General features: G+C 35.5%; 2 protein-coding genes across 2 annotated transcripts; one reads left to right on the plus strand and one right to left on the minus strand.

The window, feature by feature from the left end:
- Positions 1-1903: 1903 nt before the first annotated feature.
- dnajc11a (DnaJ (Hsp40) homolog, subfamily C, member 11a) lies at positions 1904-11713 on the plus strand. Its single transcript, XM_081386912.1, has 16 exons — positions 1904-2035; positions 2804-2933; positions 3131-3204; positions 3346-3447; positions 3527-3664; positions 5288-5410; positions 5505-5578; positions 5707-5896; positions 5996-6081; positions 7155-7271; positions 7358-7513; positions 7727-7796; positions 8019-8076; positions 8176-8318; positions 10173-10302; positions 10477-11713. The coding sequence occupies exons 1-16, from the start codon at positions 1964-1966 to the stop codon at positions 10497-10499; spliced, it is 1686 nt and encodes a 561-aa protein (XP_081243038.1). The 5' UTR covers positions 1904-1963; the 3' UTR covers positions 10500-11713.
- A 25-nt stretch (positions 11714-11738) lies between these two features.
- thap3 (THAP domain containing, apoptosis associated protein 3) lies at positions 11739-14021 on the minus strand. Its single transcript, XM_081386913.1, has 4 exons — positions 13270-14021; positions 12969-13164; positions 12705-12878; positions 11739-12624 (listed from the first exon to the last, which is right to left on the minus strand). The coding sequence occupies exons 1-4, from the start codon at positions 13341-13343 to the stop codon at positions 12364-12366; spliced, it is 705 nt and encodes a 234-aa protein (XP_081243039.1). The 5' UTR covers positions 13344-14021; the 3' UTR covers positions 11739-12363.
- Positions 14022-14027: the final 6 nt, after the last annotated feature.

Below are 14027 nucleotides of genomic sequence, written 5' to 3' on the forward strand. Positions count from 1 at the left end.
GAACTCACAATGGAGCCCTGACAGCATGTGACCTAACATGTGCTAATGCCTCCTTCACTTCCTTGTTGCCTACATATAGTCATTATTATTGTATTTTAAATGCAAATTTCTTTGCATCATTTATAAATGACGTTGTCCCATAGGGTTAAACTTCTTATTGGATGAATAAGCATCCCTAAATGGGATGTTTATTCATATAAAACATCCCATTTACTGTTGATATACAATAAAATACAATAATAATGTTCAACCAAAAAAAAAAAAAACATTTTAGGAATATCATATGACATCCCCTTCAGCCAATAAAATTAAAATGTATTTGCCATGTGCTTGATATTTTTGACAACAACATGTCCCTACCAATATTCAGCGATATTGATTTGTTCCTAGCAATAATTTTGATTTAAATTGAATTACAATTTTAAATGTAAAAATTGAATTATGTTTATTTGTAGCCACTATTGTTGTAATTTTGAATGCATCTGAAATGGGTCATACCATTGACATTTCCCGAGAAGTCAAACGCGTAAGAATTATATTTTGCAAAACGTTTGCAAATGAAGCATCACAAGCATGCACTGGTTAAGTGTGTCCATTGAGTACACAAAAGTCTTAAAACGCGGTCTTCACACCCACTTTGGCCAAACTCTGGAAATGTGAGCATTGGCATTGTATCGCATTATTTAATAAGTTCAGGAACTTCACACACTGTCAAGAAAAACTTAGATGTGAATATTGTAGATGAATATTGTAGATATTTTCAACTGTAGATGAAAATATATTTTGTAGTAAAACAGATAGAGATGAGTAGACCCATGCGTGTACTTTGTAAAACGTTTGCAACTGTTTTTTAACACTTAATTAAGCATCAGAATTACTAACTTGTGTCATCTATTACATAGGGACTATTAAACAAAAATTGAGAAGTTTTATTTTAAACTATTGAAAACCAAAATGTGTACAAAAAGCTCTGTACATTTAAAAAAAAAAAGAAAACTATGTTGTAAGTGTGTCCCATCAGGTCATCAAAAGTTCTAAACACACTTGCGGCCTTCACGCCCACTTGAACACTTGGGCCAAATACAGGAAATACATCATGTAAGTAGACAAGTGGTCAAGTGCAAAGACCACGGGTGCTTCTCAGATGGAAAGCTGCATCCTAATGAGGCTATGTACTTTTTAACCCTTTCGAGGCTTTTAGGCTAGATTACTCCTCAACATTAAATGCTAGAATAAAACGGTCTAGTAAGTGCGCATTGCCAAGTCATACATGTACCTGCCCCCATGGTCACGGCATGAAAATATTATTAAAACCTATTTTTGGAAAATGCATATTATATCTTTATTTGAACTGGCTTTCTATTAATACAATACAGTAAATGACAACCGTCTGTGGTCTCCCATCCCAGTGGCTTATTGGCAGTTTAGTGTTAACTGATTAATTTACACCAAAACAAAAGATGACATAAATGCCTTTATCTGCAAAAACATTTTTGTCTTACATTTCATAATTAATTCAGACAAGCTCAGTGCCGATTCATTTTCTCTCAGTTCTTTATCGTGAATTGAAATGTGTGCAAAGAATTGTGGACACGAAGGATACACTTAAAGGTAGGATAGGCAATTTGTTTAATAAACACTTTTTGTTATACTGATTGAAACTCTCTTCACATCCTGATAGTAATCAATTATAGAAGCGGTCTAAATATTAAAACATGTACATCTTTGGAAGTCACAGGACCAAAAAATGTTCGTCCATTCGGTCCGAATGCAATGATTCGATGTTCTACCTGCCTGTCAACATACTACATTGGGACAGGCCCAAAGTAGTCACCCCAGCCGTTTGTTCAGTGTTCCTCCCATCCTGAGGGTGGCACTAAAGACCTTCATGCGCTCCGACTCTACACACCAAAGATCAGCGTAGTTTGATCTGGCGCTGGGGCGGGGATGAAAGGTGGTAAATATGGCGGCGGCCTTGGAAGAAGATGAAATCGACAATGATGACTATTATTCTTTGTTAAACGTCCGCAGAGAGGTATGACATACTCTTGTTAAATGAGAAGTTTAAGATAAGAGAGCCGCAAGTGAGTGGTAAAAGCAGGCGTTTCACATATCGCGCTCTTAAACAGGATCCGACAGCATGCCGTTAAGCTATGGCTCAGTCAGCAGCACTCCGTGACCCTTGTTTATCATTGGAATTTGACTGCATGGTTTCTAATAGATCTGACACATATCACACGTAAATGCCTTCTGTTCTTTTTAGACTTCAACGAGAAGCACGGGGTATAAGCGATTCTTGTTGACACTTCACAACTGCAAAAGTGAAACTGTTACCAAAGTATTGACTTCAATCACGAAAACTCAACAAATGACATTTAAACATTCATTGAACCTTTTTCTGAGATAATTTTTTCTTTGCCAACTGTTAAGTTGTTCCAAACCTGTATAACTTTCCTCTGTGGATATGTTATGCAGAATGTTAGTGACTGACAAGTGACATTCATCTTTTGCCATACAATCAAATCAAATGGTGACTTTGACTTTTTCATTTTGTCAAACCTCAGTGGAACAGAACAGAAGCACAAAGGTTTGGAGAGGGAGAAAATTATGGCAATTTGCATTTTTGAGATAATGGTCACTAGCGTGCACACAAAAGTCTTGTAAGGGTCTTGATTACCACTTCTGAACTAGTTGATGTTTGCACCTTTTTATTGTATATTCCCCTCCAAAGAGCAACGCTGAAGTTTAGGTGTATGATGATGGATCTGAAGAATGAACAGTTTCTTTTTAATTGTATATTCAGGCCACGCAGGACGAGCTCAAGGCTTCATATCGCCGCCTTTGCATGCTCTACCACCCAGACAAGCACAGAGATCCAGAGCTTAAGAGGCAGGCAGAGCAGCTTTTTAACTTGGTGCACAAAGCTCATGAAGGTACAATGTTTTTGCACACTCAGCCATTTAATAATGCCCCTGACAAAGCAAGACACTTTTGTTGTATTATGTGCCTGTTTTTATTATCAAAGAAGTGTTTTGTAATCTTTTAGCAGACAGCTTTTTTTTACTGTAAACATAAGTTTTTAATACCAACTCATGAATATTTGATGATTGTGATTTATTTGCTTCTGTAGTACTAAGCGACCCACAATCTAGAGCAATCTATGACGTATATGGGAAGAGAGGGCTGGATGTGGAAGGATGGGAGGTAAGTTGAAGATTCAGAAGACTAATAAATGCTTTAGCATTCGTTCCATAGTTCTATTACATTTCAAGCAAATCATTTTCCCAGTGGACTTATGTGTCATCTTTTTTTGTGCTCACTACTACACAATAAAATGATTTCTAGGTTGTAGAGAGGAAAAGAACGCCAGCAGAGATCCGTGAAGAGTATGAGCGACTTCAAAGAGAAAGAGAGGAGAGAAGACTACAGCAAAGGACCAACCCCAAGGTTTGACCTAATGCCTTCAAAGCAGTATCCGCTGTCAACATTAATACAGGTCTCGCTGATTGTTCGCTGTGTCACTCAGGGGACAATAAGCGTGGGTATTGATGCGACAGACCTCTTTGATCACTATGAGGAGGATTATGAAGAGATCTCTGCTGGTGGCAGCGGCGGTTTTCCACACATTGAGATCAACAGGATGCACATATCTCAGTCCATAGAGGTACAGTCCTTACATGATGTTTCTTCTGATGTAAACCTTCATAGATGCATTGCTGTTTAAAGGTTTTGGTCAGTACTTTTTTTAAGAATTAAGGAGTTAGATTTGATTCAAGTTTTTCCTTTGACTCACACGTGCAATATACTGTTAAGAATGAATTTTTTCATCTCAGAAATATTGCTAGACTTCACCCTATGCTATCTTCTCCTGTGACTGAAAGCCTTATCGATACTTTTGTTTCATCCTGCATTGACTACTGGTTCCTAAAACCACACTCAACAAATTGCAGTGTGTGTAAAATTCTGCTGCTAGGAAATTAACACATCGCTCCAATACTGGATTGGCTCCCATTCAGGTTCCACGTTGATTTTAAAATCCTTATGCTCACATGTAGGACACTGCCTGGTCTGGCCCCTCAGTATCTGTCTGCGCTTTTGACTTTACATACTCCTAATCGTCATTTGCGCTCCTCTCAAGCTGGTTTACTGGCTGCTCCACAGATATGTTTGTGATCTGTAGGGAACAAGGCTTTCTCATCCTATGCTCCTAGACTCTGGCCCTTCTCATTATAGAAATGCACAGAATCTAAATCTTTTTAAATCTAACCTAATAACAGCTTTTTATTGATGGTTTTAACTACCGTAATTGTATTCCATTCTGTTCCTTTTTTTCCTGTATTCTTTGTATTTTTATCTGTCTGTTTTATTGTGTAAAGTGCCTTGAGAAGCCACTTTAAAGGCGCTATATAAAAGTTTAATATTATTATATTAAATATAAAAAAATTTAATTGATCAAACGTAACAGTAAAGATATTTGTAATTGATCAAAAGTGACAGTAAAGACAATTATAATGTTACAAAATATTTATATTTCGATCAAATCCATGCTGATCTTTTGAACTTTCTATTTATCCTGAAAAAAGTGAAAACGCTTTCCACAGAAATGTTAAAGGGATAGTTCACCTGAAAATGAAAATGACTTCCATTGACTTCCATAATATGAAAAAAAAATACTATGGAATTTCTATGCATTTTTGGGTGAACTATCCCTTTCAGCAACATTCAACATTTCAACACTGATAATAAAAAGAAATGTTTCTTGAGCACCAAATATTAGAATAATTTCTGAAGGATCATTTGACACTGATCTTTGATGATGAAAATTCAGCTTTGCCATCACAGGAATAAAATATATAAAAAAAACAGCTATTTAAATTGTAATCTTTCACAATATTATTGTTTTTACTGCATTTCCCAGGTGAAAAAGACTTTTAAATGTATTAAACATGCATTATAGTATATCTGTATTGTACTAAAAACATACTCGAGTACATTTTTAATACATTTAGTAGTACGTCTTTTTCACCTGGGTTTGCAGCTAGAGTAAACAACAACAAAAAAACATTTGAAAAATCTTACCAACCCCAAACTTTTGAACGGTAGAGCAGACCATCTGTTATTAAATTTTGATTAGACTCAGTGCAATTATTTACATGTAAATATGCTTTCAAAATAAGGGTTAATGTCGTGACACTAATTTTTTTCCTGTTGAATTTATATATATGGCATTGACCCTGATCTTGATACAGTCATAAGTTTGATATGCTGTCTATCCTTGCTCTCACAGGCCCCCCTGACCACCTCAGACACAGCCATTCTTTCTGGCTCTCTCTCCACACACAATGGCAATGGGGGAGGAAACATAAACTTAGCCTTGCGAAGAGTTACCTCGGCTAAGGGCTGGGGAGAGGTGAGGATATTCAGTTAATATTTTACATACTAATGGACTGGATTATAATGTTTGCTGAGCATGAAACTAAACATGATTTATATGTTTAATACAGGTTGAGTTTGGAGCAGGAGACACTCATGGCCCTCTCTTCGGCCTGAAGATTTTCCGTAACTTGACTTCACGCTGGTGAGTCCATTGCATTATCAGTGGTGTTTGAGCAATATGTTTAAGCTTTGACAATTGTATGCTGTTTTTTTGTTATATGTTGCATACTATTTTGTGTATTGTGTACTGAGATATATTTGTTTTTTTAGCTTCACAACGGCTCATTGTGGCATGCAGTTTTCATCCCGTGGTATACGGCCAGGTCTCACTACTATGCTTGCACGCCACCTAGACAAAAACACTATGGGTTATTTACAGTGGCGCTGGGGAACTCAGTCTTCCATGAACACCAGCATCGTCAGGGACACCAAAAGCAGTCATTTCACCTTTGCTGTGCAGGTCAGTTGCTGTATTGCACACACATTCCCTGATCTTTATGCCAAAGTTTTCTTTTTTCAACCACTGTTCTTAGGACTCATCACTTTTTTATCACCATAGCTGGGAATTCCACATACGTTTATTATGATGAGCTACCAGTACAAATTCCAGGATGATGATCAGACCAAGATCAAGGGCTCTGTGAAGTATGTATCTGTGGATTGCTGCCTTTGTCTTTTTGTGTTTTATTTATTTATTTATTTTCTTTGGCTTCATTTACACTTTTAACCAAAAATCTGGCACTTAAAGTTTAAACTGTGCAGTGATAAAAATTTGTCTACCAATATTCTTTTATTTTTTAATTATCATTATGCAGAGTATTTTTAAATAATTATTTTAATTGTGATTTTTATTATTTTATGATGAAATTAAGATTCTCCCAATATTGTATTTTGGACATTATTTTAAATCAAAATTACTTTTCATAATTTTTGCTGTATTTGAAGTGGGTTTTTTTTAAAGAATATTGTCTATACTGTGATTTTGTTATACTATTTTTTTTTTTAAGAATATTGTACTATTATATTGTAAAGTTGTTGACCATCCCTATATACGTATTTTATCTTTTTGCATCCAATTTGGATAAAGTCCTATATGTATCTTGTCTGACCTCTAAATGCTTGTATATCTGATTCTCATAATCTCTGTAATTTTTACAGAACTGATTATGATAGGCTCAAGTGAGGTAACTAAATGCATTGAATTCCCTAAATGTGAATCATAATTGCATGCACAAATACAATTAGCTATAAGAGTATTTTAATTTTGTTATTTTAGAAATAATAAAATGTATCTATGTAAAAATTCGCCTTTCTTTATATTCGTGCAGTCTGTTTTTTTTTTTTTTTTTTTTTTTTTTTTTTTTTAATGTAATAAAAGATTTGGTTCAAGCTTTAGTTGAAGTGAAGTCAACACTGTATTTTTGTTTGATGCTTATTATACATTTTTGATCAAATATGGCGAACACAGCAGTATTGTTGTGGTCCCCCTTGGGGGTTGAAGACTGCTAGTCTAACATAAATATATAAACAAACAGGATCCGTGTATTTGGCCTTGCTGTGTAAATGCAGCCTCTTTGACTGATATCCTAGATTCTGTGTTCACTTGACCTGCAGATTATTTGTGGTTAGTCACAACTAATCAATCGTCCTCTCAAATGTCTTGATGATTCACATTTTCTGTTTCTATCCTGTTAATATAAACAGCACTTGTGTTGCAGGTCAGGGTTTTTCGGTACAGTGGTGGAATACGGTGCAGAGACTAAGATCAGTAGGCACAGTGTCCTGGGTGCTACTGTCAGTGTTGGAGTACCTCAGGGCGTCTCTCTCAAGATCAAGTAAAAGGCTTTTGATAATTTTGAAGCTGTTTCCCATTAGCAGTTTTTCAGTAGCTCTGAAATTGTGGTGTTTTTGTCTGTCTCAGGTTGAACCGAGCGAGTCAGACGTACTTCTTCCCAATTCACTTAACAGACCAGCTTCTACCCAGCGCTGTGTTTTATGCCACTGTCGGACCCCTTGTGTTCTACTTGGCCATCCAGCGGCTGGTTATCAGACCTTATGTTCGTGCTCAGCAGGAACAGTAAGCCTTTTTAGCTGATTACATCTTCAGAGTCGCAGTCACATTCTCCACCTATTTCATTTTGTTGTCTTTTATTGGCCAATTGACTTCCAAACACTCTTCTCTAACGTTTATCCCCTGTGAGTCTGGAAAATAATATACTGAAATCCTTTTAATGGCCATGAAACAGAGTAAAAGAGCAAATGGTGAATTAACATTGAACCTTTTGTTTAGGGAGCTTGAGAAGCAGCGGGAGAGCTCGGCATCAGACGTCGCCAAGAAGAAGCAAGAGGCAGAAGCAGCTGTGAGTTTATAATGTCTAAATACGCTGCAAATAATTTATAATGCATGGCCGTTTAAAGTGGTCATAACTTTCACGGCAGGCGCTTTGTGCTTGGAGAAACAATGAGTTAGCGTCAGGCTACCGTTCCTATCTGCACATCAGTCGCTGTGTCAGGGTGATAAATGTGTGCCTTCACTATGTGCATATACAAGCAGTCTTACTTGAAATCACTCTTTTCTCTAGGTTCTGCTGATGCAAGAGTCTGTGCGTAGAATTATCGAAGCGGAGGAGTCCAGAATGGGTATGACCGAATAACTCCCAATAACATTGGGTGTGATCAAACTATGATTTAAACTTTGTGCCAAATGAGGATTGGTGACTCAGTAGTGTTGCATTCCAGGTCTGATCATCCTCAATGCCTGGTATGGCAAGTTTGTGACAGACAACAGCCGTAAGCACGAAAGGGCAAGGGTCATTGATGTCACTGTGCCTCTACAATGCCTGGTGAAGGACTCGAAGCTCATTCTCACAGAAGCTTCCAAGGTAAATCACAGTTATACTTGCTTTGTCGTTCGTTTTCTTCCAAAAAAGAAATAACTGATGAGAGTAGCGAGTTATTAGAACAGCAATGAATTCACAAAAAGGTTTCTCTAGTTTAATGCATTTTTTAGGCTTCCTGTCGCGTGATTTTGCTTTTGAAAAATCAAATGGTTATATAGTACTTTTTTTGTAATGCTGTACTGAAAGAGGGGGGAAATAAACTGCAAGTTAATGTAAAATTGTAAATAAATAAAAAAGATGCAAATGTACACAAGATCAAAAGTCAGTAATTTGTTTTAAAGAAATATTTTTCATTCAGCAAAGCAACTGATCAGAAGTGACAGTAAAGACATTTATAATGTTACAAAAGGTTTCTATTTCAAATAAATGTTGTTCTTTTGAACTTTTCATTCATCAAACAATCTTGAAAGAAAATGTATCACAGTTTCCTCTAAAATGTTAAGCAGCACAACTGTTTTCAACATTGATAATAATAAAAAGAAATGTCCCTTGAGCACCGAATCGGCATCTTAGAATGATTTCTGAAGGATCATGACACTAAAAACTGGAGTTGGATCAGGAGACACTGAAAAATTATAGCTTTTAATGCATACAATTAATTAAAAATTTACACAAATAAATTGCTCAAGGACGTGAAGTTGCGTCGTTTCTGTAAATTACGTTTTGTTTTGTTTTATCTCCATGTGGTCCTGTTCAGTATCACAACTTGACTTGTCTAAAATGTAAACAAGCTCTTTACTGTTGCACTCTGTACACATACTATACACTGTGAATTCTGAAGTTTTTTGTTTTCATTGGTGCTTTGGTGTGCATAAATTTAAGAATTATATGTACTCCTTATATCATTTGGTTATTAAAGTGTTCTTTTTTTGAAAATACACTTAGATTTACATTTAAAAAAGCTTGATGAAAAATACAGTTTTTTGATAATAACCTTTCAATCTGATGGTTTAGTTGTCTGGATAAAGCAAATGGTGACAAAATGATCTTGTTAAGCATAGATAAATGGTGTATGCTTAATTTCACAATAAGTGTGCAATTAATCACACAAAATGGGTGTGATTAATCACGATTAAAAAAATAATTCTATTAACAGCCCTGATTAAAATAGAAAACATTAATTTCACTTTTTTTTTTTGATCAAATAAATACAGCCATGGTGATCATAAGAGACTTACTTCAGAAACATTTAAAACATAAATTTACCTACTGTAAACTTTTGAAAGGTAGTATGTTTCCTTAATATTCCATTTAATGTTGACATTTTAAAGTGTAGCTTAATGCATGTAAAAGAGGTTATTTGAAAAAAAATAAGGGTAACACTTTACAATAAGGTTTCATTAGTTAAAATGAGTTAACATGAACTAAGAATGAACAATACTTCTACAGTATTTCTTAATCTTAATATTGATTTCAACATTTACTAATACATTATTCAAATTAAAAGTTAAACATTTCTTAACATTAGTTAATGCACTGTGAACTAACATGAACAAACAATGAACAACTGTTTTTATTCACTAACATTAACAAAGATTAATAAATACTGTAACAAATGTATTGCTCGTTGTTAGTTAATGCATTAACTAATGTTAACAAATGAAACCTTATTGTAAAGTGTTACCTAAATAATGTCAGTCTCAATATCTCTCATATTGGCCTCAAATGTGCTAATGTTGCACTTCTAATAATGTTGTACAAAATGTTTAACAAACTGTTCTGAAACGCACAAAAATTATACAAAAAAACAAACCTTGAGGAAGTGGAACTGCTGCACCCCTAATGTTAAGCACTGTTGCAGTTATTAATTGGTTGTTTTTGCATGAATGTCCTCAGGCTGGTTTACCAGGCTTCTACGACCCCTGTGTAGGTGAGGAAAAGAGTCTGAAGATGCTGTATCAGTTCAGAGGTGTGATGCACCAAGTTCTATGTGGTGACACAGAAGCACTCAGGATACCTAAACAATGTGAGTACGCAAAACAAACACAACAATCTGCAATTGGTTTTAGAGCATTTCTTTTAATCCATGTAATCCTGACTTCATGATGACACATTTTAATTGTTTACCAGCAGTGAAGATGAATGCTTTTCCCAATTGTATTTTAAAAGCCCATGTTCTTTTCTTCCCTCTCTCTTGTAGCCCACAGGATTGATAATGAATGACAGTTAGGAACATATATCTCTTGAGCTAAAAGGGACAGCTTGGACTGGTATAGACTGATGAGAGACAGATGTTCTGGAGTAGTGCCCTGGAAACACTCTGTGCCCATTAAAGTCTTCATATACCTATTTATCCTTTATTTTGTTCTGTTTTAAATGATATTCTACATGATGTCTGTTTGCAATTTAGAACATTTAATTGGAACATTTCATTTACTGGATTTCCACTAATAAAATTATGGCCTTTCCAGAAAAAGCAAGACAAAAGATATATTTTTGTGTTGGTAGGCCTCATAACCATTTTTAAACAAAGCCCCTCTTCTTTAAATATGGATCCACAACAGTGCCTGTAATCAGCACTCACCAGAGAGAGCTATTTTACCCTCATTACATCACAGAGAAACCATTGCTGCTTGATCCGACTCACTAAATCCCACAGGAGCTGGTGTGTACCCCAGCTGTCAGCCTTCTTTCTGTGTCTGACTTTTTGTACCACTGGCTTCTAAATGAATGATCTTGCAAGTGTTTAGGAGGCAAAGCATGTTCTTAGTGAAACCCTGACTGCTTAATCATCTGCATTATTTTTCTCTTTTATCCCATTCCCTTGAGTCTAATATTTGGAGGCCCACCTCTCGCACTCCACGTCTGCCAGCAGTGTCATAGGAATTAAAGGGGCCAATACACACAATATGCCGGTACTGTCAATGTGTGCTGGTTGAGGAAACAGAATGTGAATTAAATCTCAAGTAGGTCTAGTCTCCCACCTTGTGTCCAAAGACTTGAATAGCAGTGGATAAAGGAATAATAGTGGAACATCCTCTGTTTGTTTTTTTAGGCTCAATCTCCCTTAATCCCTGCATTTTAGTGCCATACTTCATACAGGAAAGATCTACACCCTTATAACAGTCTTTGGTTGATTTAAACTTTTTTTAGCCTTGTTGGTATTTGGGGTCTTTATGAAAGCAAATTAATTTCTGTCTTGATCTTTTATTTGAAAGACTGGCTGTACGACACCTCTTTGTTTCCTTTTTGAGTTCTATAATTTATATGAAATGTCCATTCTGCACACTTGCCATTTGAATGATGTTAAAAAAGACGATCTATAATTGTTTGCTGGAGTATTGGTTTTGTTCAAAGGTGTTTATTGTTATACTTTACCTAATTGCCTACCATTTGCAGCAAGTATAGACTGTCATTTTTAAAATAAATCATCAAGGAACAACAGAAAGGTGTATTGTGTTTAAATGGTGTACACAAGAATCTGATTTTTATTTTAAAAAAAACAACTTTCATGTTTACTCAATTTATTAGCGGGGTGATATTTGATAGAATTGAATAACTTTACAATTAGGTTATATTTAACTACATTACTTGACATGAACTAAAAATGAAAAAATACTTCTAAAGCATGTATTCATTTGTTAATTTCAACATTTACTAATACATTGTTAAAATCAGAGGCTGTATCTGTTAATATAATGGACCAGAGCTAATATGAACATGGAACAGCTAGTTAACAATATTAACTAACATGAACCCAGATTTATGAATACTGTAACAAATGCATTGCTCATTGTTTATAACTAATGGGACTTTATTGCAAAGTTGTGTTTTGTTTTTTTGTTTTTTATCTATATATATTTTTTTTTTGGGCATTTCACATAAGTCCTATCAAAACCAAAGCACAGTAAAGTTCAGATTTAATTGGACTTGTCTAATTATTGAGGAAAAAAAAAAAAACATAACTTTTACCCCTTTTGAAGAAACATATTTGTTGCACACAATGTCCCCTTCCCATGACCAAAAGTTCGGACTTCTTCATAGTTCAAAGATGTTTGTGCAACCCGAGGACTTTATTACTGCTTGACTAGGTCTTGGAACCACTGCCACACTGTACTGGGTGCTGTGAGCGTCTTTGGAAATGTGTGTGTCTATAGCTGAGCTGTTGACGCAAAGTCAGAAGTTCTCTTTGAGCGTCTTGCAGTTTAAGTTTCATTCTTTTTATCACTCTGCGTTTGGTCTGCAGCCTTCTCTGTAGCCATCTGTTGGCATCTAAAATGTCAAACAGACGGGCTTTGGTCGTGCCTGGGTCCAAAAGGGCATAGGTGTGGTCTGCGGCAGCTAAATCCTGTTTTAAAAAAAAAATGTAATGTATAACTTTGTATATACACAGAAATATAGGTGTAGGTTTTAAGATTAAAGACTCACCTTTGTGGTTTGACAGGAAACCTCCACATTATTGTGAAAGTGTTGAGCATCCTCATGCATCTCTTCAGTTTGGGCATCCTCAGTGAAAGGATGGGTCCTATACGGTGACATGCCATCACATTTATCAGCAGCATATTTAAAAGCCCTCTTCAGCCTCTTCCTAGAATTATTTTGCTGATGGTAGAAAGATGACAATGAGACACAGATGAAAAGCACATTGTGTATTAGTTGTATTTAAGATAATGTGGCTGTGGTCTGATATACCTTTGCATCCTGATGTGGGACTGCAAAGAGAGTAGGTACTGCGTTCCACAACAGATTTTTACGGTTGCCCAAACCACTGAAACAGTCCGGGGTGAAATGAAGTGAACAGATAACCATGTGCTTCCTTGGCTGAAAGTCGTCACGTCCAATGTTATCCAACCATTGTCTCAGAACCGATGGTTTGCTGAAAGGGAACCTGACAAGGAATGATGGTAAAAGTCTTGCAAATTATATTTCGGATACCTTTTTAAATATAATACCCTCATATCATCATGACAGTGAGCTATCTATCATTACCTACCTGTGGAACGTGATTTCGGAATTTTTGTTATTGTACCTATTTGTGCAATTATATGCAGAACAACTTTTCGGCATCTTTGCCCCGAACAAAGATGGCGGCTATCAAAAGCCCCGCAGTGTCTCAAAGGCTATATGAACATGTCTTTTGCTGTATTCTTTGATATATACATTATATTACAATCAATAAAAAAGACCACTCTGAGCCAACTTTTCCTTATTCACTAAAACAATCCTTGAAACGAACTGAATTATATTTATTTCAGTATATTTTCCGGTGATTCGTTTTTCAAAATAAAAGTCCAAGGGACGCAAATGCACTTTAGTAACTAATTTAAGTCTTCCTTGACACATTTATGATTTAAAAATAATAATAATAATTACAGTCAACTATAAAGGGAAGAGTAGATTTCAAGTGAACATTTTATGGTGTACATAATACACATAATCAGAGCTGTTTAATTAAAGTTCCCCCTTTTAAAGATAATTATGTCAATTAAAAGGAAGCATGTAAAAAAATGTGTAATACAGTTTTCACATTTAAAACATATAACTATTATTTTATTATAACGCTCGTTCAATCCACAGGACCTTGACATTTACTCTTTCTTTGCTGTTTTACTTTAAATAACGCTTTGGTACGTTTGACATCGTGTTATGTAGTAGACATCCATAGAGAAACTTTGAAGCACAAAAAAAACTAATTCTAGTGTTTTCATATCTGTGTCGTGCTGCCTAATATGAATCACGTCTGATCTCGCC

This window comes from Scardinius erythrophthalmus (genome assembly GCF_964197995.2).
Source record: "Scardinius erythrophthalmus genome assembly, chromosome: 15".
Classification (NCBI taxonomy): Eukaryota; Metazoa; Chordata; class Actinopteri; order Cypriniformes; family Leuciscidae; genus Scardinius; species Scardinius erythrophthalmus.